This window comes from Ptychodera flava, chromosome 19 (assembly GCF_041260155.1).
Source record: "Ptychodera flava strain L36383 chromosome 19, AS_Pfla_20210202, whole genome shotgun sequence".
Classification (NCBI taxonomy): domain Eukaryota; kingdom Metazoa; phylum Hemichordata; class Enteropneusta; family Ptychoderidae; genus Ptychodera; species Ptychodera flava.
This window is the reverse complement of record NC_091946.1, coordinates 19,811,264-19,835,069: the sequence shown is the minus strand read 5'-3', so window position 1 is coordinate 19,835,069 and position 23,806 is coordinate 19,811,264. Positions and strand designations below refer to the sequence as shown.

The window sequence follows — 23,806 nt, the reverse complement described above, 5'->3', positions numbered from 1 at the left end:
TGAGCTGTCATCTGTGTTTTACACCGTGTAATCACTTCAACACCTTTTTGTCTGTCCCTGTGTTTTCAGTCCAACATAAAAAACAAGTAATACTAATTATGCGTTCATTCCTCACTCGTGTCACAGATAGAATGAAGATTTCATGTAGCCATGATGTATACCTCAGGATCTCACTAATAGACTCTTCTGATAATTTTAAGTCGCTGACATGTATATCTTCATATGTAAAATTATTATATAGTAAACAAGTCCAGTGTATACAGGTGCAGCGTGTATGTCATTGCTTGACAATCCTCCGCTGCCACAAAATCAGCTGAATAGGCCCAACCTCACCAGTGTAAACAGGAACACTACTTCAGTACCACTGTCTACCATATCAACTTAGTCATTTGCCTCGATTTTCTCACACATACTATCCTTACTCTTCAAAAAGCATCAAGATTGTGAAAATAATAAGAAAGGACATAAACCGGAGTGTGAAAATAATAAGAAAGGACATTAACCGGAGCTTTGGCGATCTTGAAGGTTCATCATCATATCGCCATTATAGTAACATCCTGCAAGTTTGATCAACTAATAGCTTAAACATTTCAAGATAGACCTTTTTTACAACCAGACAGTGTGATGAATTATTCCAAGAAACATATGACAAATAACAAGCTCTAATTTGTCTGACCATTTAGGTGGATCAGAAAATGTGTAGTTTGATAAGGACCCAAGTATCCCTTTGCTCAACGGTTTGCAGTTTCACTGCATTTGATCTCCATTAAGGTAGTATGTGCCTCGAAAGTGAAAAACTTTGGCTCCAACTTTCCCCAAGGAATCTTGCAACCATTCTTTCTCAAAATCAAGAATAAAAATCCGGGGTCACCATGCAAATTTGGTACTGGAGAAACAACCCAAGATTTACCGATATTTAAAATACAAAATGGCTGTCATCCCTGTGTTAACTCTTTGAAGAAAAATGAAATTTTCGAATTTCAAAAAAACTAAGCCAGTGAAAAGTTTTCTTACACCAAGAGCTTTAAAATGAACCCCCAAAAGTGGTATATCAGAAAAGAATTGTAAAAGTGTGAAAGTCCAAATATCTGTCCCAGAGGTGCAATTTGCAATTTGTTCACAAACATTATGTACAGACTAACTGTACCATACAATCAGATCAAGATGAATGATTGCATTATTGATTTACTGTGCCCTGTGATCTCTTTGCAGTTTCACATTGATGTAGAATTATTAGATCCAAAAAATGTATAATCAGTGTTTTCTCATACCTATATTTTGTATTGCTTTGGTAGTTTCAATGCTGATAGAGAAGTTTCCAGAATGTAATTAGTATCGGCCCAACCCACTTCCCAATATTAATGCTCAGTCAACAAGTTATTCTTTTGCTGTTAAAGTAATTTCCATTTACCGCCTACACAGCTGAGATTACACTGGTATTTAACTTCCACAGCCAGATTAATTAATGTGTGTGTATATCTGAAGATTATGAGAGCTAGCGACAGATATGGTGTATATATATATATATATATATATATATATATATATATATATATATATATATATATATATATATATATATGGTGTAAAAATTGATAACAAGTTCACAGCCAGATTAATTAATGTGTGTGTATATCTGAAGATTATGAGAGCTAGCGACAGATATGGTGTGTGTGTGTATATATATATATATAAAAAAAAAATAAATAAAAATATATATATATATATATATATATATATATATATATATATATATATATATATATATATATATATATATATATATATATGGTGTAAAAATTGATAACAAGTTCAAAAAGGACTTATGTGTTACTCAGAGATTCACACTACATGTGTCTTCTGTAGAGGTCATCAGACTCTGTGTTTTCATGTGTGAATTATGTCCAATGAAGTCACGTCTTTGTTGAGAGAAGAAGGTGCTCCATGTAGTCCCACAGAGCAATTGAGAGTTCAGTTATAGTCAAGTACATAGAATAGACATTAAATTATTCTGTTGTGACCAAGACTTGTGATTCAATTCCACATGTATGTGTCTTTACATATGGATGTATATATGTTTGTATATGTAAGTATGTAATGTGTGTGTGTATGTATGTACGTGTATGTATGTACCTGCGTACATATACACATTTTCATATATATACAGCATTCTCCAGTTTTCAAAATGAGAACCATTCATGCTCCAGAAAAGAATTGTAAGATTTAAGAATCTTAAGTATCTTTTTGCTGAGTGAATTCAGCATAGACTATGTCGTAGATTTAAAGCGGCACTTTTCAATCCCTGGTTCTCGCATTAGTGGAGTTCTCCTCCCAGTCAAACAATGACCAGTATGATGTTTGATTTCTATAACATTAATTACACAAACTCATCTCAACCTTTGGTCACATGTTGCTAATCCTGCAAACAGAGTTTATGCAAGCTTTTGATTGACGGTCAGTTCAAATAGTCAATGGTCATTGATTCCCCACCACAAACGCTCGAATTTCCTACAATATTGTCTTCCAGTCGCGTTAGACTTTGAAAATAACCACAGAGTTCGATCAGAAGCAACGTCACGCTGACTGCTTGGCAGTCTGTCTGGGGTTTTTGCGGCCGGGGAAAACTAAAAAGTTGCATTTCCTGGAGCGAGTGCCCGCGTGTAGCCTGTTTGGTGTCCACTTACACAATGAACGCCGCCATACCTTGGCGTCCTTTTAAAGGGAGGCTCCGCCTTTAATAATCTTGAATGTGACACAGCCTTTATTGGAGAATGACAAAACATGATGCATGACAGTTGTCATGGTAATATGCTGATATGATGTTTCTCATTGTTGCAGAGTGACCACAAGGCATGGGTTGTGTGCTGTATTTACATTGCTGCCATGGAGACAAAGTAAGTCCTTAGTGATGTCAAAACAAGTTGAAGGAGCAAATGCAATGTCTATTGGTATTATTTTATTTTTCTTGTATTTGTATAATTAAAAAAAAAAAAAAAAAAAAAAAAAAAAAAATATATATATTATATATATATATATATATATATATATATATATATATATATATATATATATATATATTATATATATATGTCTGTGTCTGTGTGTGTCTGTGTGTGTATCTGTGTGTGTATCTGTGTGTCAAAACCTTGAATTTACTTTTGAGTGATCAAAAGAGCACCTTAAGCTTTTCTCACCCCCAGTTCCTTGTGACAGATCCATACTCAATTTTGATAAAGATGGGTTTGGGCCAAACCAGGGTGGTGAAAGGGTTAAACTTAAACTGTTCATGAATGGAATGGATAAAGAATACAATAACATATGGTAATTTTTTGATGTTTTTCCCAAAATGAACTTATTTTATGGTAATGAACTGATGGATACTTCAACACACACTGCCAACCTCAACATGCATAATTACGGCATGGTTTAATTGAACTAATGTCATACATGGCCAATTTTATTGAAGATCATGGTTGTTATAAGGAAGGTATATCATGACATAGAAACTTGGGCAGGTGGAGACTTTCTGTTCAAAATGTCCCAATATGTTAGAAGGGTTCTAAATATATAGTCATAAGAAATTAAGATAATAAGGTAAAATTTGCGCATGAAGTTGTGACATTACTTTTAAATTTTTGTAAAATTGTACATGTACTAGTAGGTTCATTTCAATCAGAAAAGGAAACCCAATAATATTTCATCACCACCTCCCAATGTCACAGTATCACAGTATTTCTGTCATAGTGAAGCCATAAAACTGAAACTATGTCAAAGGGACAAAGTCTTTTGGTTTGTGTGGGTGTGGTTTTTAGTGTGCTTGTGAGGGCAACGTGACCCGTCAACAACTCATTTGCATATATTTCTGGTACATTCCACATTTTGTCAGCGTTTCCTTTATCTGAGCTTGTAGGTAGTGGCACAGGTACTCTCTGACCTCTGTTCACCTTTATTCCATGTAATCAGGGCGATAATCATTAATAATAACTATGGGTTAGGACCAAACCGTGATGATAAACAGGTTACAGTAACCCTGTGAATGCTGTAATTTTTCGTACAAAATTTTAGTGCAACTTTTTATCTATTTTTATGAAATTTTTTTGTAATTTGTTTGATAACTTTGGATCAAGTGGACATCACATTTCATTTGCTACAGTTTTCTATCAATATTTTGGCAAAAAATCAGAAAAAAAATTTTAGGAAATATTTCATGAAGGTGACAGAAATTGACTGTGGCGCTCAAAGGGTTAAGCATGTGTCAAGATTCTGAGTATTGTAACTAATCTCAAATAGTTCATATTAAACAAAATATGCCTGTAGTCAGCATCTTTTAAATATTTAATTATTATTTTTTCTGTTCACCCCTAATTCTCTGTAACAGGTCCACACCCCCATTGATAACAATAAATATTGTCTAAACCATGGTCGTGAAAGGTTAAAGTAATTTGTTTTAACTGTTGTGTTGTGTCATGTGACTTCACCTCTGCAGTTTCTGCTGACCTGTAGGAGTCTTTCAAGGTCCTCTGTGATTGGTGCTTTTCTTTAACTTGTGACCAGTCTTTGAACCTATAAGATTGTATCCAACGCAATACTGTTGTTTGCACTGAAACTGAACATACAAAATTTAAGAAGACTGATAGAAGACAGATATTTAAAGTGTCCACAAGGATTTTGGTGTAGCTTGGTCGAAATTTATCCAGATTTAAGTCTGATTAGCATCTGAATAGTTGATGTTAACACAGGTACAATTCCAAATTCTTCACTCGTCAATCAATTCAAAAAAATCTAGTTCCACCATGACAGTTCTGCCCCCAAACATCTTTTTCAATAATGATTAAACCTTTGAGTGCCAAAGTCAACTTTGTTTTCTTTATAGAATATAACGTACATAGCCAGAAACTTTTTCAGATCTACACAATTTTTTTTTCAGATTTTTCCGAAAATTTTGGTCAAGAATTGTAGCTATAGTAAGGTTGTGGCCATTCGCTCTGAAATTATCAAAAATTACAGAAAAATTCATAACACTTGGTAAAATGTTTGACTGAAATTTTAAAGGGAAAAAATTACAGCACTCATGTACAAACAGGAAAGGTTGAGGGAATGAAACACAAGTCATCAGAAGTTCAATGCAGGTGCTGTATGTACAGTGTGAATGCACTATGTGACCACATAAACAAAAGTTTACAAAAATTTGAGATTTTTGTTGATATCAAAAGATTTACGATATATTTACACTATACATGAAAACACAAAATCTCAATTAGAAGGTCACAGGTACTTGAGAAATGGGGAGACGTGTGATTTTTGAAATAAATTCCCACAATTGGTTGTATAGTAGGAAAAATAATTTCAGGAGTGGTGTTACCGCAGATAAAATGACAAAAAAGGCAGTATTCGTTGCATAGAACAGTAATGATACTATAAATTCATGAGAGTACCTGAGGTGAAGATTTTGGTTTATTACCAAAAAAGACAATAAATTTTGCATCGTGGTGCCAAAATAGTTTTAAAAATGGCATGAAATATGATAACAGAGCAATAATTTATGATCTGTGTACTGCCTGCATTGATACTCATTAATATTTAAAAAACAAAAATTCCATCCATATTGTATGAAATGAATGTTTATACCGATCAAAATATGTGTCGATCATCTGTGATTAAGAATTCACTGCTGGTGGAGTGCGTGTTTTATGATTGTTACAAGATTTAGTGCAAGATATGTGTTTTGCATCCCTTTCCAACACGTGTTTTAACTTTACAAAAATCAGTTCAGGGAAATGCATATTTTACTAATAGCTTAAGGACTATTTACAGCCCTGAGGGCATGTATCGATTACAGATGATATCTCTGCGTCATTTTCCTTTCCCCCCAATTCATAAAAGAAGTCCCTGCATCATTAGTCAATCATACAGTCACCCAGGATTGGCCTTTCACAATGTACATCCTTGATAAATGGTTCTTGTATTTCCATTTCTCTCTGTGGCAAGTCTGTTTAATGTTTTTTTCAAAAATCATCTAAAGAAAATGACTTAGGCCAGAGAAAAAAAAATCTTGTTCATCGGATTTTTTGGACCAAGTCCCAGGAGCGGCGAGCGAAAATTTTTTTTTATTTTTTTTAAGGCCGAAGGTAAACGCGGTGGTGGCATTTTGTACAGATGCAGACAAGGCAAGATAATTGTTTCCCTTTTTACCTGAAATATCTCAGACAAGAAACACTGATACTGGTAACTGAATTCAATACTATATTTCCAAACAATAACATAGGCCATTACATTCACAGTTAGTGTTTGCACAACACATTCTGAGCAGTTCAACATTGAAGGATTCTCTCAGAATAAAACTGAAATGTACAGCAAATCACTGAAATTCAACAATTCAGTATTGTCCTTTAATATTGTCCTGGTGGGACCTAGCATCTGAGTTTTTTCATTTTACTTTGGCCCCATGTTTTGGCCTCTTTACCACTGTCTATATATATACACACATTTTACATTATGGTCTAACAACACTGTACTGTGATCGGAGTGAAGTTATATAGTCATCATTCAGATCGTACTTTAACATCGACGCAACCATGTGTTTTGTCATTGCCGTAAATTTTTATACTTTCGATGCAATTTTCATTCAATCGGATGCACCGTCCATCTGCTGTCACGATCTTGTTGAACAAATCGCCGAACGTAATATCAGGACAAACACTGCACTGAATAGCGTCTCTGGAACTAACTGTTGGCCATCACGTCGAATGTTGGCGATCAAATTAATACTCATGTGACATGTACTAACCTTTACAAAACGAGCAAATTTCTGGCCAAATCGACCCACTTTGCGTCGTGATTCGCCAAATTTAGACGTAACAACAACGTGTTGGCGGTCAACTAAGTCCGAACACGAATGAAGTCTCATTCAGAATCCCGTGCCCGCGAAAACCCTACACAGTGTAGGGCGCCACCAGCGGCAGTACTAAAAATATTTGTAATGCGGAAGTAAGAATTTGCCGCGATCAAAAAAAAAAAAAAATTTCCAAATATGCCAAAGTAGAAGCGGCGATTCCGATGAACAATTTATTTTTTCTTCCTGGCCTTACAGCTAGTTTTTCTCTTTATTAACTTTATTAGAAACCAACATTATATAATTGTCATCATTGGCTGTCAAAATGAATAGAAAAACCAAACATCTGTCTTTCTTGCAGAAAATACAAGTTTTAGATATTAGATATTGTCTCCAGACAATAACAGCTTAAATTTATTAATTTTTTTCTCTTGCAGTAATTGCTAAGGTTTAGAATTCTTAATAGCGTTAATTTTTGATATTCTTTACTTCATTCAATCTGATAAAAAAGCTAGATCTAAATTATGACCCATGCCTTCAGCATGTCAGGTATAGTTAAGTGGAATTACATGTCAGATGGCATTAGAGGCAATTTAAATGAGGCATTAATGTATGTATTTGTTATATAAAACTGAATGTCAGTACTGGATACAGTGATCCTGGGCCCCAGGGCTGTTTTGAAGAGCAACTGTTTAATGAAACATGCTGTATATCTCTGAAATTGTTTGCGTTTTCTGTGATGTCCTTTGTTCTGTCTGTGGTGTTGAGGGTATCAAAGCTAATGAGCTCGCTTAAACTACATTTACCAGGTTCATGTCAGTTGCCACTGCATATTGCCCACAATTCAATCCTGATGTAACGTATGACTTGTTTACATATTTTACTGGTTGGAAATACCTAGCTTTTCCGTAAACTTTTGTAACCATTGCTCGATTCCTTCCTGAAATATACAGTTCTGTCATTATTCAGTAACTGGCATTCAATAACTGTTATTTACAATATTGCGCAGCTGCAGCAAATAGCTTGTGTGATTTTGATGTTTCAAATATAAACATCCGTAATCAAACTGTTGGTTGGCATTGGACAGATCACATAACACAAAATACATGGTACTTGTCGAAGGAAGTTTAATAATTGGCAAATTCATAAAAAGTGAACATACTGTCAGCTAACTGAAGTACGGATTGTGAACCCCATGAGGGACAGAATTCTCATACAGTATCCATGGCATATGCATTGTGTATTACATCGTCATGCAAATCTATCAAGTCTGTAAGGGGCAATATTTTGCTCAGTTAGTTAAGATATAGTATGTGCCATGAAAGTGAAAGATTAAACTTTTGCTCAAACTTTCTCAATGAAATTTTGAACTAGTTTCTTACCAAATCAAGAATAACAATCACGGGTCACACAGGTCACCATGCAAAGTTCAGCACTAGAGAAACAAATAACCTGACATTTACTGATAGTTGAAATTCAAAATGACTGTCATCCTTGTGTTAAGTCTAGAGAACAATAAAATTTGTGATTTTCAAAAAATAAAGATGGTGAAAATTTTCCTAACTCCAAGAGCTTTAAAATGAGCCCCCACTAGTGCTAGATCATAAGAAGAATTGTAAAATTTTGAAAGTGAAAATATTTTCCCAAGGTGCAGTGTACCTTACATGTAAACACTGTTTTCACCAGCAGTTTAGTTAAAATCAGAAAGGACTGCTAAATTCAAGGATAGGTCTTTTTAAGGTCTTTTGTATACATTCAGGGTTTTTCTTACCAGTAGAACCCGGATGTTATCATTTCTCAGGGAAAGGGTTAAATTGCAAAGAAGTGAAGTTATAATTGAGTTGTTAACAGGTGTCCGCTGCTATTAGATTACAATGGTTGAAGGGAGAGAAGTGAAAATAGACTTGGCTCATCAAAGAGATGGGCACTTCACACTTTATTGATTACTAATAATGAACAATATTTTAGACAATTGTTTGTCTGGAAGCAGTGACTCCTTGTTGGGTGGACGTTTCGAAACAAAAGTTTCATAAGTTGAGACAAAAGTGGCTGTTTCAAGCTGGAAGAAATGATTTTTGGTGTACATGTAACAGGTCCCTGTTCATAGAAGTTGTAGATATTTTTCTTTGTACATAAAAATCAGAAAGAGTGTTAAATTCTGTGAATATCTGGTGCAAAGCCTGATAACACAAGCATGTTGTTTGTTTTAATAAACCTACTTTCGATAATTCTCTGTTAATACTGGACCTTCCATTTTGATTGCTTTTAGCAAATCAAAACCCTGCCCCACAACTTTGTGTGTGTCACTGTTTTCATGTATCATGTATGTGCCAACAAACAAATTACTGTATCTAGTGAAATTGGATTTTTGCCAGGTAGTAAGTTGGCCATCTGGTCGCCCCAGAACTGTGAAGTACATTATTCAGTCCGTTGAACTTGAGTGTATTCAAGTTTTTCATCATTTGTCTAATGGAGAAAGCAGCGAAATTATTAGTAAGCCAACCATCTGGCTGCCAATTAGTTGCCTACTCCTATTGTCCGTGAAATATTATGTTTACCAGACAGTTAGGTAGCCAGCCTACACCTGTGATTCTTGGAAGTTCAAACAAGGAAGTAACGCTACCAGTACCAATGTATTTCAATTTTAAACACTTGTTTACCTAAATATGCTCAGCAAGGGCATAGAATCGGGGATTCCTATACTCCCATAATCTGCTTCTGGACTCCTTGTTTATTTGACACTGACCTTCATTTTTTTTTTCAAAAGAAAATGGTTACACTGTGACTCTCTCATATAAATGGAAAGATTGGAATTTTCTGTCATGTACGCTTTGTTACAGCACTTTCTTTTTCGTGAAAAGAGTTTAATCATTGTTTTTATTCACAATGAATATAACAATAGCAATCATAGTGATTTTCCACACCTGAATATGCTAATCTGTACATTGATTGTAAGTCATGAAAAGACAGGAGTAAATGTATTTCTATTTAATATTAATCCTGCCAGACAGTATCATATCCTCATCTGCAAAGTCAGTAAAAAGTGGTATTGTGCCCAAACCTGTGTGTGTTTTCACCTGTTAGCATGGTATGTTAATTATTAAAGCAGGTTTAGTTTGTGAAATTATATCAACAGTATCTTCAGGTAGATATTCATGGGCCTTCAAATATTCACATGTTTATTAAAATGTAAGACATGGGACCTGTTATGCCTCACTGGATTGGTAAACCAATTTTACCGATTGATGACATATGAACTTGGCAGGATAAGGATTGATTACAGTGTAAATGTTAATTCAACAATTTATAATTTGATACGGTGAAGACACTGCAAAATTATATAAAAGAGCTTTAATGTGAAAGCTTGGATTTAACCCTTTCCTGCCGAGCGCCCCTGTCCGTTATCCTGCCAAGTCGGTCAAAACCGGCCCCCCTTTTCCGTGTCTACAGAAGATAGGCTCTCCTGCACGCTTTCCTGCCAGGCATTTGGCGGGAAAATACCGCATTTTCGGGGTACGATTACCGACATATACGTGTTAGACTTCAAAAATTTTTGCATGCCCGTATAGAGGGGCAACCGCTGATGAGGTTGTGTCCAGAAAATGACGAGGTCACGGGCGTTGTTTGCCCCGGGGGCATGCACTTTTATGCCCTTTTCTAGCTTACTTTCGCGGAAGTAAAGCTTGTTCGCCGGCACGCACGGCCACACCGGGGAAACGTCACCTCTCTCGTGGGTTAGTAGAAGACCCAGGGGTTAGTGCTATGGGTGCGGCAGCACCCTCAAACCTGTCCTGTTTCCCTGGGTTGTGTCACTTGGCCACGTACTTTGAACGACTTGGAAGAGTCGCACAGTGCAGTCTGCTTTGACGTAGTGTCAACGACATAGTTCCGCCATTGAAGGAAGGCGTGTACGTAGTTTGGCCAGTTCAGTGAACACTTAGCTCGTTAGTGTTACCGTTTCCTAACAGGTTAGTTGTGCAGTTGTTACTAAGGTGCAGTTTTGTACCACCTTAGCTCTGGACAGTGCAACTGCTCTATGCACTAACCCCAACGACAGATGGTTGGTACAACGTCTACGTCGCACGAGCACAGCCTCCGTTGGGCTGTGCCCCTCCCACGTGATACAACGCACGTTCATCCATTACTATAGCGTCCTTACGGATCTGCCAAAAACGAAAGTGGGGGTAAAAACAAAACAAACGAAAATATGCGATCATAGATAGTATTTTATTCGGGAATAATTTACATTATGCCGAACAATAAATCTCGGAGTCTGTCTCGACGTCCGAGTGCATGGTCCGTGTTTCAAAAATTACAATCGGGGTGGCAGATCCATGTTTCAAAAATTATAATAGGGGGAATTGTACAAAATAATCCGTCTAAACAAAACAAACGAAAATATGCGATCCATAGATAGTATTTTATTCGGGAATAATTTACATTATGCCGAATAATAAATCTCAGAGTCTGTCTCGACGTCCGAGTGCATGGTCCGTGTTACAAAGATTACAATCGGGGGATTGTACAAAATAATCCGTGTTTCAATTTACAATCAGCAGGATCGTAAAGCACAAACAAACGGCACAACCGTGCTCAAAATGTGATCATGGTCCGTGTTAAGAATACAGTCAAGCCACTGTTAGGCGAAGCTGTCCCCTGTCCGTTATTTACGTCGGGTTCTCTTGCTGATGGGTGTCGTCGGGGCTGTGTGAGTAGAGGTCTGCACGCCAATGCTCCTCTTACCTCGTAGCATCATGCGATGATGAAAAGCCGCAAAACACTCGCCCTCGTGAAGATGAACCCCGCACAGACTACATCCTTTGGACGTCTCAGACAGTCGTCCGCTCGCAGTGGTCTTACCCTCTCTGCTGCATACTTTACAGCATTTCTGCCGCCCCTCCAAACGGCTGACAACGTGCATCGGCTGATTTTGTGGATTGATGTACGAGGCAAGAGAAACGGTGGCCTCGACCTCTCTCACACTGGGCTGCGATCGCCCACAATAACCGCCAATGAGTTGTTTCCCGACACGCAGATGAAACATCTTATGGGTCAGCTTACTATCAGGGTGTACATGCTTGAAGCATATATATGCATTTACCAGGGCAACATCAATCAGGTAACATGCCAGATATGTCCACCATCTGTGGTTCTTGCGCCCAGTGTGAAAGTACTTGCGCTTCTGGTTGGCTCGGTCGACGCCTCCCATGTACCGGCGATAATTATACAGCGACAGAGGCACTTGTCGCCGCTCGTCTCCCTCCCCCACTGGCACGCACTCCAAGGGTGGATAGACCGTATTCAAGATCAGCACCTGAGCGTTACTATCCTGATAAGCAGTGATGTTAAGACGAGAGTCCGTTCTGGTCGTGGCTTTCATATCCCCAACAGACAGAGGAAGGCGCTTCCTCTTACCCGGCGGAATTAATTGAGGGGGCATGGTGCGACGATTACGGCGGTTAAAACTCCCGACCATGTAGATCCCGGTCTCCATCAGCTCTCTAGCAGTAACGACCGTGCTAAACAGGCTATCACAGAATAGGCTGTGATTATATCCACAGAATGGCTGGACCAGCTCCATCGTAATTCTTTTCACCACACCTCGCTCCTGCCGTCTCCCATCAGTCCGATCCCGAAATTTCACACCTAGGTACGGTGCAAAGTTAGCGATGTATGCAGTGGTGGAGTCGCACAGCTGCCATATCTTGAAACCGTCTCGATCAGGCTTATGCGGTAATCTCTGCTTAAATTTAGAACGGCCCTTAAATCGCACCATGCCCTCGTCGATGGAGATCTCTCTACCCATCTTATAATTATTTACGCACCGGTCAACTATGGGCTCCATCCATGGATTGATTTTATACAGGGGATCCTCCTGACACCGACGTCGGCGGCGTGCCTCATCAGGATCACGACGTGGATCGTTCTCTGGGTCTGCCAGATGAAAGTATCGCATAAGCTGCTGAAAGCGACTGCGGGTAATCACAGTAGAAATACCCTGGTTTCTCAGAAAGGGATCGCTAGACCAATAATCCTCCACTGATGATTTACGGTCGACACCCATACAGACTAAGACGCCAATGAACGCCTGCACCTCTCGGTAGTCAGCGTTACGCCAGTATTTATCTATTTTCCTAGTGGATATATCGCTGGTGGAATTTGGCGTATTTATTAGTCTCGTCCTTGGCCAATCTGATCAGTGTAGCTGGAATAAACTTAAAAAAGTAATCGAGCTCACGGGCGTGGCTGGGCAAGGTGAAAGTCGGTCCTCTCTCATGGTCAAAATCGGTCTCCTCAAATATATTAGCATCGGTAGTCTCCGACATACGCCAGACAGGAGGGGTGTCGTCCTCCGCCAACACAGCAGCAACGTCATCATCGTCGTCAGAGCTTGCCTCACCTACATACTGCCTGTCATAAAAGTCATCGTCCTCTGCCGCATCCTCGTCAACCTCCGAGTCGGACTCAGTGGTGATATCACCGTCGTCTGGGCGTCTGGCCTGAACTCGCCCGTAGCGGCATCAAGGATCATATCTGGCTCAAAATCAGGTGGGCTATCCTGATAACGAACCCTCCGCACTATCTTTTCGGCGGGGACATCGCAGCACACGAAACTATGGCAGGAGCGGGCTGGGCAGCCTCTGCTGATGACGAGGACTCAAGCTCTTTCGCACTGGGCACAGGAACCTCTCCTGACGCAGGATGAGGGCTCATAGTAGCAACAGGTGGTGTCTCTCCCGGAGCAGCCGGGGAGAACCAATGGCATCAGCCGTCTCGTTACTCACTGTCTCACTAGCAGCAGCAGACGTAGTCTGTGCAGGTGAAGTATCTCCCACAAGAGCAGATGTAGTCTCTGCAGGTGAAGTAGTCTCTCCCGGAGCAGCCGGGTGAGAACCACTGGCGACCGGTGACCCGTCATCATCCTCATCGGCAGAACGATCGCTCTTACGTTTACGCTTACCACTGGGTTTTTCAGCCGGAGATGGCTTCGCCTTACGGGAGCGTTTCTTGCCCGACTTCTTAGAACGTTTACTAGGGACATCACAACGATCGCTACCACTACCGCCCGGAGACTCTGCATCTTTGAGCTTCAGTCGTCTGCTCGCCTTCAGAAAACTTTTGCGGTCCGTCAAGCTCATGTCTGGAACAGTGTCGACAGACTAGCAGGTCCCTCCCTTTTAAAGCCACAGGGAAACAAAGCCCTGGACATGATTGGACGCAGGGGTGTTAATATATGCATCCACCTGTTATTATAATGGACCTACGGCAATCAGTCCACCAACCGGCGCTGACATTCCTACCCGTCATGTAAATTGCCTGTCCGCACCATTTGATATGCTAATAATACTCATTTGCGATGCAAATCCCTCGAGCACTTAGCATAACATAGTCAATGTCATTAGCATCTCAACTTGACATTCCGTCCAGCTGGGTACGTGGCATGCGCACCTGCCACCCAAGGACGTTGGCCCAAGCCCATGTTTAGTACGGGTGGGAAACCCGTATCTTTAACCTCATGTCCCTTCTAAGTACGCCTGCGCAGGGCGTATTGTCATCCAAGTCGGTGACAAGCCAACCCGACAGATCGCCCATTAAGCAGTAATGGACTGGCCGTCTCGTTCTTGTACGGCAACGAACAGTGCTTCAGCGGCTTGTTTAGGTCATAACCGTCGCCTGCCGAGCGGCTTACCCAACTAAGGCGGTCAAAGATGAAGGATGCCAAAATTGTCAACGGCTGTCTCGGCCTCGTCCAGTTGGGCAAACATGGCTCCTTCAAATAACGTGGCCAGCACGTCTACGTCATCAGCGGTGATGACGACCCGTCATTGACGCCCGAGTGCGTAAAACGCGGAATATACCGACAGGTACCTCTACCTGAGTCGGTCATACTACGGTATAAACCAAACACAGGTCTGCCAACTCCCGTTAGACTCGGCCGTTAGCCGAACTTCACAGGGACAACATAGGCGTAACAAGTCGGTGAACAACGGTTCACGCACCTAACCGCAGCCGCCAAGTCGGTGAACAATGGTATCAAATTTTGAGGCCATGTTCGTGAATGGCAAGCTGAGGCGGTGTGTTTCGTTGCACGGCTTGAACGTCTAGAGCCAAGTGCAGCCGACAACGTCCGACATCTGAGTGGGTAGTCTTTTCGAGAAGGTAACAAGTCGGTTAAAAGCGGTGGTTACCCTTCACAAATGTCGCTCAAGTCCGTTCGGATCAGTTCCATGTCAGGGACTAATCAAGCCGAGTCCGTCAAATCCGTCCACACTTCCCGTCAATCAGGACCAAGTCCGTGATTTTCGTCTCGCACCATTGGCAAAAAATTGCACCGCCAGCTGAGGCGGTCTTAGGCGGTTGCCTTACAGAAAGCCGAGTCCGTCAAATCCGTCCGCACTTCCCGTCAATCAGGACCAAGTCCGTGATTTTCGTCTCGCACCATTGGCAAAAAATTGCACCGCCAGCTGAGGCGGTCTTAGGCGGTTGCCTTACAGATTAGCGTTGCCGAGACGGTCAATTTCGGCCACAATCTATGTAGTGCCTCAGAGCCAAGTTAACCCAAACTCCGCTAGAATACGTCAACGTGCTAACCTGCCAAGTACGCTACTCGTCCCCCCCAAAAAAACCAGTCCCCCACCGGGGTGGGGACTGGGCTGGGTAGCTTCCGCACCTTTCCCTGTCGTTGGACTCTCTGTGAACCCATTTCGAGAGCAAACGCCGTTCCTCGCCCAAAACCTGTCCTCGAACGACCCCTAGCGCGAGCAAGGGTTTGCTACACGTAGTTCCGTCGACTAGGCAGGAAAGGGGGTACCAAAAAGTAGCCCGATTTCCACCGCCTTGGCAGGATAACGGCCATGGCTGCTCAGATTCTAGCTACACCGAATTTCAAGCGGATTTTCACCGACTTGGCAGGAAAAGGGTTAAGACTTTCTTCGAAACTGCTTTTCACAATCATTGTAAAATTCCCAGCAAGTTGACAATGATGTACAAGGTTGACAATATAACTACTGTTGTTAAAAATTATGGTAATTTTATAATCTCTTACATAATAATCACAATTTAATGAAGTAGTTAGCTGAGGTCCTGTTTAGAGTTGCTGTTCCTCTACATCCTTTGGTTTTGTTGCACAGATATTGTTATGTTAAAGTCTAATTCATTTCAAGATTGCAATTTTTGATATGTGAGTGTATTTGGAAGCAATGGTGCCGAATATAAACTGATGAATTTGAGAAATATCAAAAGGCAATTCAAGAAGTGTTTTTATGACATATAAATACTGGCCGTGCTGCATCCTCTTACAGTAAATTCTCTTTTAGCATTAGGTATATGTATTCCACTATCTTGTGGCTTCTGTCATCAAAGGTGTTTGATATTGTAACTCGGCCGAGTCCAGACACTTATTCAGGGCTACCAAAAGCCAGCATTAAGATTACAGTTTCTACTTATCATCCAGCCAACAATAGCATTGTCCTTCAAATGTTCCTTGAAACCATCAGGACAAGTTCTACACAATTGAACGGATCAATGGTTGTTTTTGTGTGCCTTAATTGATCAATCAGGATTTTGCCTTGAGGGGGATTTCGTTTTGTCCTGGGATTGTCACAAACTTGGTGACCACACTGCATTTGTACATGTTTAATTAATATATGAATTACACATAAATCTGTCATTAAGACAATAGAACTGGAGGATGTTTTCTTTCACAGTTGTGGAAGCCAGGAGATATGTGGGGTTGACAGCATAGCCGGTAAATTGAACATATTATGTCACACTTGCTGTACCTGAACACCAGCCTATCAAGGTACATTTATCATTTATCATGGGATGAAGAGGTTAAATGTAACGATGTTGAAACACTTTTCATCGATAATTATCTTGCATATAATGACTGAAATACATTAAAGGCATGGGTCAGGTGTCAGATTGTCTTGCCAGGAAATTTACTCACTAGATTACAATTTCAATGGAAAACAAAAGGCTATGACACCTTCATAATCCTCTTACGGACTAGAACAAACTCGATCCATGGAACCGATTTTCCTACCTTTAAGGGATTCTTTTTTTGCTTAATATTTTTTTTCTTTGTATTTTTCAAATTGAAATGAATTCCCTACTGGCAGTATGACTTATAACATTCTTGGTTTTGCATAGAGACCAAGATTTTCACACCATGGGCCAAGGGAAACTAAATAATTACATCATCTGAATGTCAGCTACCATAGATACATATATATACATAGATATAGCAAGTTAGCCTAGTGACAGACATTTTTTACGCTATCTTTTGTGAAATATCTATGAAACCATACATATTTTTACAATATCTTCTATGATTTTTATCAAAGTCATTGTTTTACCGTCTGCCAACACAAAAATCAAGCAATGTCAATTATTACACAGATTCTGCAAAACAATATTTATGTAGATGACACCAGCTCATTAGGGAATACACTGTTTGACTCTAGCGAGAGATTTCCATGGTGTAATAACAACATAATTTTATTTAAAGAAAGATGCATTCATAAACTGTATTTAGCCTTCTAGTAATGATAATTAATATAATGATAATTACTATTACGATTCATACCCTCATTACAGATTCAATATAACCGACACGTTAACATCAGTTTTATGTTATTTATTCTGATAAGGAAGCTTGCTGCATACATATATACCACTGCTGTTTTATCAAACAGCCCATGTATCGTCTTTCATTGTACCTGTACATTCTTATACAAGGTAAAGCATTTATACACACACTTTCCCATACACAAACCCACGTACAAGCACAGACATACAGAGATACACATAACCATAGGTACACTTGTATGTAAACCTATAGAGTCAGTATGAAACTGGCCCAAAACTTCACTTTTGTCCAAAAGTACGTATGCAGTTGCTATCTTTGCGTAGGCAGTAATCTCATAAATCAGGCCTTGTAATTCAAGCCGTAAATCCAAATATTTATTATTGGTTTGGACCTTCTCTGTCAGCTTAGAGCAGAATCCATCACAGCCTTCCCAATACGCCTTCATAAATGCCATATTACATCACTAATAGATAGGTTTTTACAAAACGAGTGAGTGATAAATGGAAAAAAAAATATTATCACTGACATTAATTAGAAAGCAAATAGTCCTTTGTGTTCCGTGGTGTCAATCCATTGTTTATCAGTCAGGATCAATCCTGTTAGTGTTATCTTAGGATGATGTCTATAAATTAAAGGCATGCGTTGGCACCAGATTGTCTCATCAGAAAATTTACCAACCTGATTACAATTTCAATGGAAAACAAAAGGTTATCACACCTCCGTAATCCTCTTATAGACTAGAACAAAGGCGATCCCAGGGATCGCGAGCAATGCCTTTAAGTTAATCTATACTACCAGCTGATGCTGAAATTTGTCAATGCAAAAGTTTTTCCTGGTGTGACAATGTTTATTTGCTGGTTGGTTGCTGAGAAACTAAATTGTTTCCCAGAACAGGTACCAGTGAGTCAGTCTTTTATGTAATAAATATTGTTAATCTACTAAAAATTGTAGGTTTCATGTACAGTACTGGTAGCTACCATTGAAATGATTCTTCTCACAAACTGGTGTAGATAAATTAAGAAAGGCTTTGACAGTTGTTAACTCTTGTAAAAGAGTTTGTCCTTGTTTGCTTGTGGGTGACAACAAGTGCTAAACAACAGTGCAAATATGAAGGGTAAGAAAAAATGAAAATATTGAATGTTAAAGTACTGGAAACACTTTTAGTTTGGAGATATTTCAGCTCTGCTTTCTCTGTAATCTGCATTGATAGATATTTTGCTGGTGTCTTTGTTAAATACAGTATCTTTTTTATGAATAATTAAACAGTAACTAGAAATTGTTTAATTATGAAGTTTTGTAGTGTATTCAGCTGTAAAACCTGTCCCACAGTCCATTAAACAAAAGTCAAGACTAGAAAAATTGCAGCTTCTCTTTCCAATGTTCATAAGGGAATTCAGACGGTGAATTGTGATCAAAGATCTCCTGACACTCTGAAGACATTTTCAAAGGGATTGCTAATTTTATGTCGTTCAGTAGCTTGAATTTCAATAAATACACTTTGGTAAAATGTTGTTTGCAGGTTGTGTTCAAGTTATCGTGGTGTCTTGAAAAGGTATTCAAATGTGAGGTACAACCTAGATTACCAGATCAGCCGTTCATAGAAAACTTGGTACCATATTGGAACTGTAAATGCGGCGTACAAAAATTACATGTACAGTAATACTTGTCAAGAAATATAAATTGAGGACAATAAATATTACTTTAGGCACAGCAGTGAATTCTTGACAGCATCTAGCAGTTAACCCATTCAGCACCAAAGTCAATTTTTGTCACCTTCATAAAATATACCCCAATCAATTTTTTTTCAGACTTTTGACATAATTTTAATAAAAGATGTTAGCCAATGAAATGTGATATCCATTTTGTCCAAAATTATCAAAAGAATGACAGAAAAATTTTAAAAATTGTTATTGGTAAAATGTTGCACAAAAATTTTAGCGGGAAAAAATTACAGCACTCAAAAGGTTAATGTTTTATGAAAGGCTACTAGTATTTCAGAAAAACATCTGTAATCAATAATCAGTAATTACATCTGTAATGAGAAGTTTTCAATAAATATCCAGTTTCAAAATTTTGTAATTTTTCCTGACGGTGTGCTATTTCTTTCGTCGATACATTATGAATGCCCTTCGCAGCATTGTACCATGTTTTGATGGCATTGTGTCCTTACATGTAAATAGAATCCATATTTGAAGATAATGACAAATGGGTGTACTTGAGATTCCACCGTGCATGCATTCAAAGATTTTGAAGTACGGTTTAAGAATAATAAGTTTTGATAAATGGGAACCGAAAGAGCAGTAATCTCTCAAATGAATTTTTCAAAAAAAACGTGAATGGATGTTTTCCATGAATCTTTGAAGCAATTGAGTTTATGCACAGCACCTTGTGTGTTTTTTGTAACCAACAAAAGCTAATATGTCAAAAAGTGGAAAAATTTGATGATTGTTTTGTACAGCACAAAATTTTATTCTGTTTAATTAAGTTCTAACAGCTTGGAAAATTTTGCTGTTACTAACCTGGAGCCATTTGGAGGAGAGTTTATAAGCGGGCTGTTTTAAAAAACATGAGAGAAAAACTGGGATCACTGTACAATTATTGGCTAATTAGAAAATCAAATTACATCAATTTTACCTGCATTCAATTCAAGATGGCAACCGTTCACATGATTTGATGGGATGATGTTAAATTCTTGATATTGACAAAGAATTAAGACTAAAAATTGAACTCTATCTTCAGCTTTTAACATATGATAACTCAACACAATCTGTGGATGTACCTGAGTAAAGTGTGGTAAAATTTTGAGGACTTCCATTTTTGATAAAAATATCCTTTCCACAAAATCTACATGTACCTTGGATTGTATGTTTCAAGCACAAGGCAGGCAATTTTATTCTGAAAGCTGCCGTAAAATTTCCAGTAAAATCGATAATAATGTTTAAGTTTTTCCCCTTCTATTTTTTGTGCAGGTTTAAGCAGAAGGTAGATGATGACAGCGATAAAAGATTCCAGGAAAGACCTTGTGTCACGTTGACACAGGTACTCAGAGTGGCTGATATGAAGTAAGTGCCTCTTTTATTGAAATGGTTTCCGGGATGTCGTGTTTTTGAAAATATGATAAAAAAGACATGTTAAGCCTTTGAGTGTCAAAATCAATTTTTGTCGCCTTTACAAAATATACCCTGGTCAAATTTTTTCAGATTTTTGCCAAAATTTTGAAAAAAAACTGTAGTTATTGTACTATGATGTCCATTTGCTCCAAAATTATCAAAACATATACAGAAAAATTCATAAAAATTGGTAAAATGTTGCACTAAATTTTAGTGGGAAAAAAGTGACCATATGGAGTGATTGTTTTGCTTTTACAGAACTGAGTGTTTGTTCATAATTTCGAAGTCTATTATTTCATGATTGTACAATGCAATGTCAGCAGAAACTATTAAGTTTATGAGTTGAGTCGTTCTTTCAAACTTGAGGCGGTATCCATTAATGTCAGGAACACCTGTTTCGCCAGTTTTATTTTCACTTTGATGTGGACATTTTAATGTCTCTTATTTTCCAGTTGACTTAAATATTAAGGCTATAGTTATGTAGTGAACACAGACAATTAAATTCAAAGCATATTGGGCGATTGCTGAAGCATTTTATGGTTTATTTTATCGTCCTTAACATAGCTGTGAAAAGACTTGAGTAACATTCCTGAACAACACTGTTTTTTACAACGTGGAACTATTTGTAAAATCATATTTTGACTTTCCTCAATCTAATAAATGTATATGTTAAGTCATTTGTGTGTTTAACCCTTTGAGTGCCAAAGTCGATTTTTGTCACCTTTATAAAATTCATTCCAGTTAATGTTTTTCAGATTTTTACCAAAATTTTGATAAAAACTTAAGCCAATAAAATGTGATGTCCATTTTGCCAAAACTGATTAAAAGACTCGCCGAAAAATTCATAAAAAATGGTAAAATGTTGCACCAAAATTTTGGTGGGAAAAATTACAGCACTCAAAGGGTTAATCATGTCCCCTCTCCCATAATGTGTTACATTGTGATGATGTAATGACAGAGGTGAACAGTGTTGGTGTACTTTTACACATCTGTCAGGAGACATGACAAAAATTTACAAGATAGCTAACAAAAGATGAGACTTTTGGACTGTTTACACAGTAAGTTGTGGATAGAAGTTGACCCTCTTTCTCCCAAGTGGTATTTATTTCTATGATTGCAATATTTCATCTAGACAGGGGGCTGGTGGGATTCCCCCTCTGTTGACATGTTGGCACCCCTTAGTAATTTATCCAGAGGAACAGCCTCCCCCCAAGGGTGCCAGTCACACCTAAGAGATACAAGTACATTTATAACAAGAGATACTAGTACATTTATAACACATGAGTTGGTGAAATCATCCCTAAATATTCTGGTAAAGGAGAAAATCCCCATTTTGATGCCATCCTGGATAAAACACTGGGATTTGTCTATGTAGTCTGGTTGAAAGAGGATTAATTTGCACACTGGCTGTGGTCGTGACCGGTAATAACATCACAAATCCCAGCCACTCCAGGACCACTATGAACCCAGTCAGACATGATTTTTTTATGCCAGTATTCAACCTGAAGCATTCCACAACCTGCTAAAAGGAGAGTGTGTGAACATTGCATTTGTCCAAACACGTGGGATTTTACTGTAATGGTCTGTCTTAACTCAATTTAATTTATCCTTCCAAATAATTTTGAATTTGCACACTTTAATTCAGTTTGTGTCGACAATGGAAAATTTCATGAACGTTTTGATATCTACAAACAATAACTCATCAGGATGATTGCACTGTAGACTGAAAGATTCCGTCGCGTGCGGGCGCTCCGGCGCACTGCGACCTACGACCCTTTACCACGACTGAAGGCACACTGTTGAAATCTGTTCTTCAACAAAATTTTGTTGGAACCAATCGTATTACAGAAACGAGTTAATTGACAGTATGTAGGGTAACAAGACGCCCACATCGCTCACTCAGTGCGTGATCGTGATTAGCATATTCAAAACTGTCGCCCGGCTTTTGTCCCGCCTAAGCTTATATCATGTCTCGTTTGTCAACAAACACAACGTGTTTTCTCAAACTCAAAGTATTGAAAATCAAACGGCCGAAGCTATACTCACGTTGACGTCTGTGTCTAGCGTTCCGATTTGATCATTATGGCCGATCCGAACAATCGCCCACTCGCATTGCCGAGGCAGTCAGTAAATGTTCTGATGTATGTATATAATATTATGTTGAAAAGAGAGCAAAGAGACGCACTCAAAGAGTTTTTGCGGCGGCAGAGATGTGTTCGCTATTTTACCAACAGGGCCCCACGGTATGGGAAATCTATGATTTACACGCTGGCACCCAAAGTTATGGACACACTTAAGAACCGTTCAGGATCGATCGTTCTGGGGATTTCGCCCCTTATTTCACTCATGAAAGATCAAGTGCAGAAGTGCAGCGAAATGGGTGTGAACAGTGAAGGCGGCTTTGATCGGTTCAGATCTCCGAAACGACGTACGTACCAAGGAACAAATTGTGCGTGGTAAATTCCAGGTTGTGTTCAGTTCACCAGAGGCTATGACGAGAGAGTGGCGGAGATTACTCAGTTGCGATGTCTATCAAGAAAATCTTGTTAGAAATAGAATTGCCATCGACGAAGCACACTGTGTTTATTTTTTACAAAGGCAGGCTCCGCTGTGATGTCCAGACGTCAGTTCCACTGCACTGTAGAGTCACTTCAGTTTCTCGGCGATTATCGGTCGTTTTTGAAAAGATCGACCTTTTCTTCCGAGAGTCTACACTCTCTCCGCAGACTGCACATTCTGCTGCGCTCAGCGAGAAAGATGCTATGGAGTTTTTTTATAGGCGTCAATTGAGCCATAAAGACAACTGTATCTACATGTAAGTTTTTTCTCCGACATTTGGCCAGCGTAAGCTTACACACACGTGTCGTTGTTTTCATCTGCGATTATGCAATGTCGGCGCTGCCGATGCAGTTGATTGACATTGTTGTCTTGACTACCGCGTGTTCATTATGCCCGTAAACAGCCCACGTGAGCAATATTCAAATTACACTACCATGATTTACATATTTGAAAAGTCTGTGAAGTCAGTTGTGGGCGGTACTATTTTTTCTTTGAGTTTGCCGCGGCCAGGTACAGTGTGCCTTCAGTCGTGGTAAAGGGTCGTAGGTCGCAGTGCGCCGGAGCGCCCGCACGCGACGGAATCTTTCAGTCTAGATGATTGCACTGTAACCAGAACAATGCATTTGCATTGAAGTGTGACAGATACATGTATCTGCATAAAGATCTCTCCACATAGTGATGCTCAGTTGTAAATCAAACTTTGATTCAAAATGT

At 39.0% G+C, this 23,806-nt stretch overlaps 1 protein-coding gene across 2 annotated transcripts in view; it reads left to right on the top strand.

The window, feature by feature from the left end:
- The window catches only part of LOC139118821 (retinoblastoma-associated protein-like), a 66,019-nt gene that overhangs the window by 2,176 nt on the left and 40,037 nt on the right, over positions 1 to 23,806 (top strand). For both annotated transcript variants that reach the window (XM_070682304.1, XM_070682303.1), the window contains exons 3-4: positions 2,839 to 2,894; positions 20,393 to 20,485. In XM_070682304.1, coding sequence (XP_070538405.1) covers positions 2,839 to 2,894; positions 20,393 to 20,485 — 149 coding nt within the window. The remainder of the gene's footprint in view (positions 1 to 2,838; positions 2,895 to 20,392; positions 20,486 to 23,806) is intronic.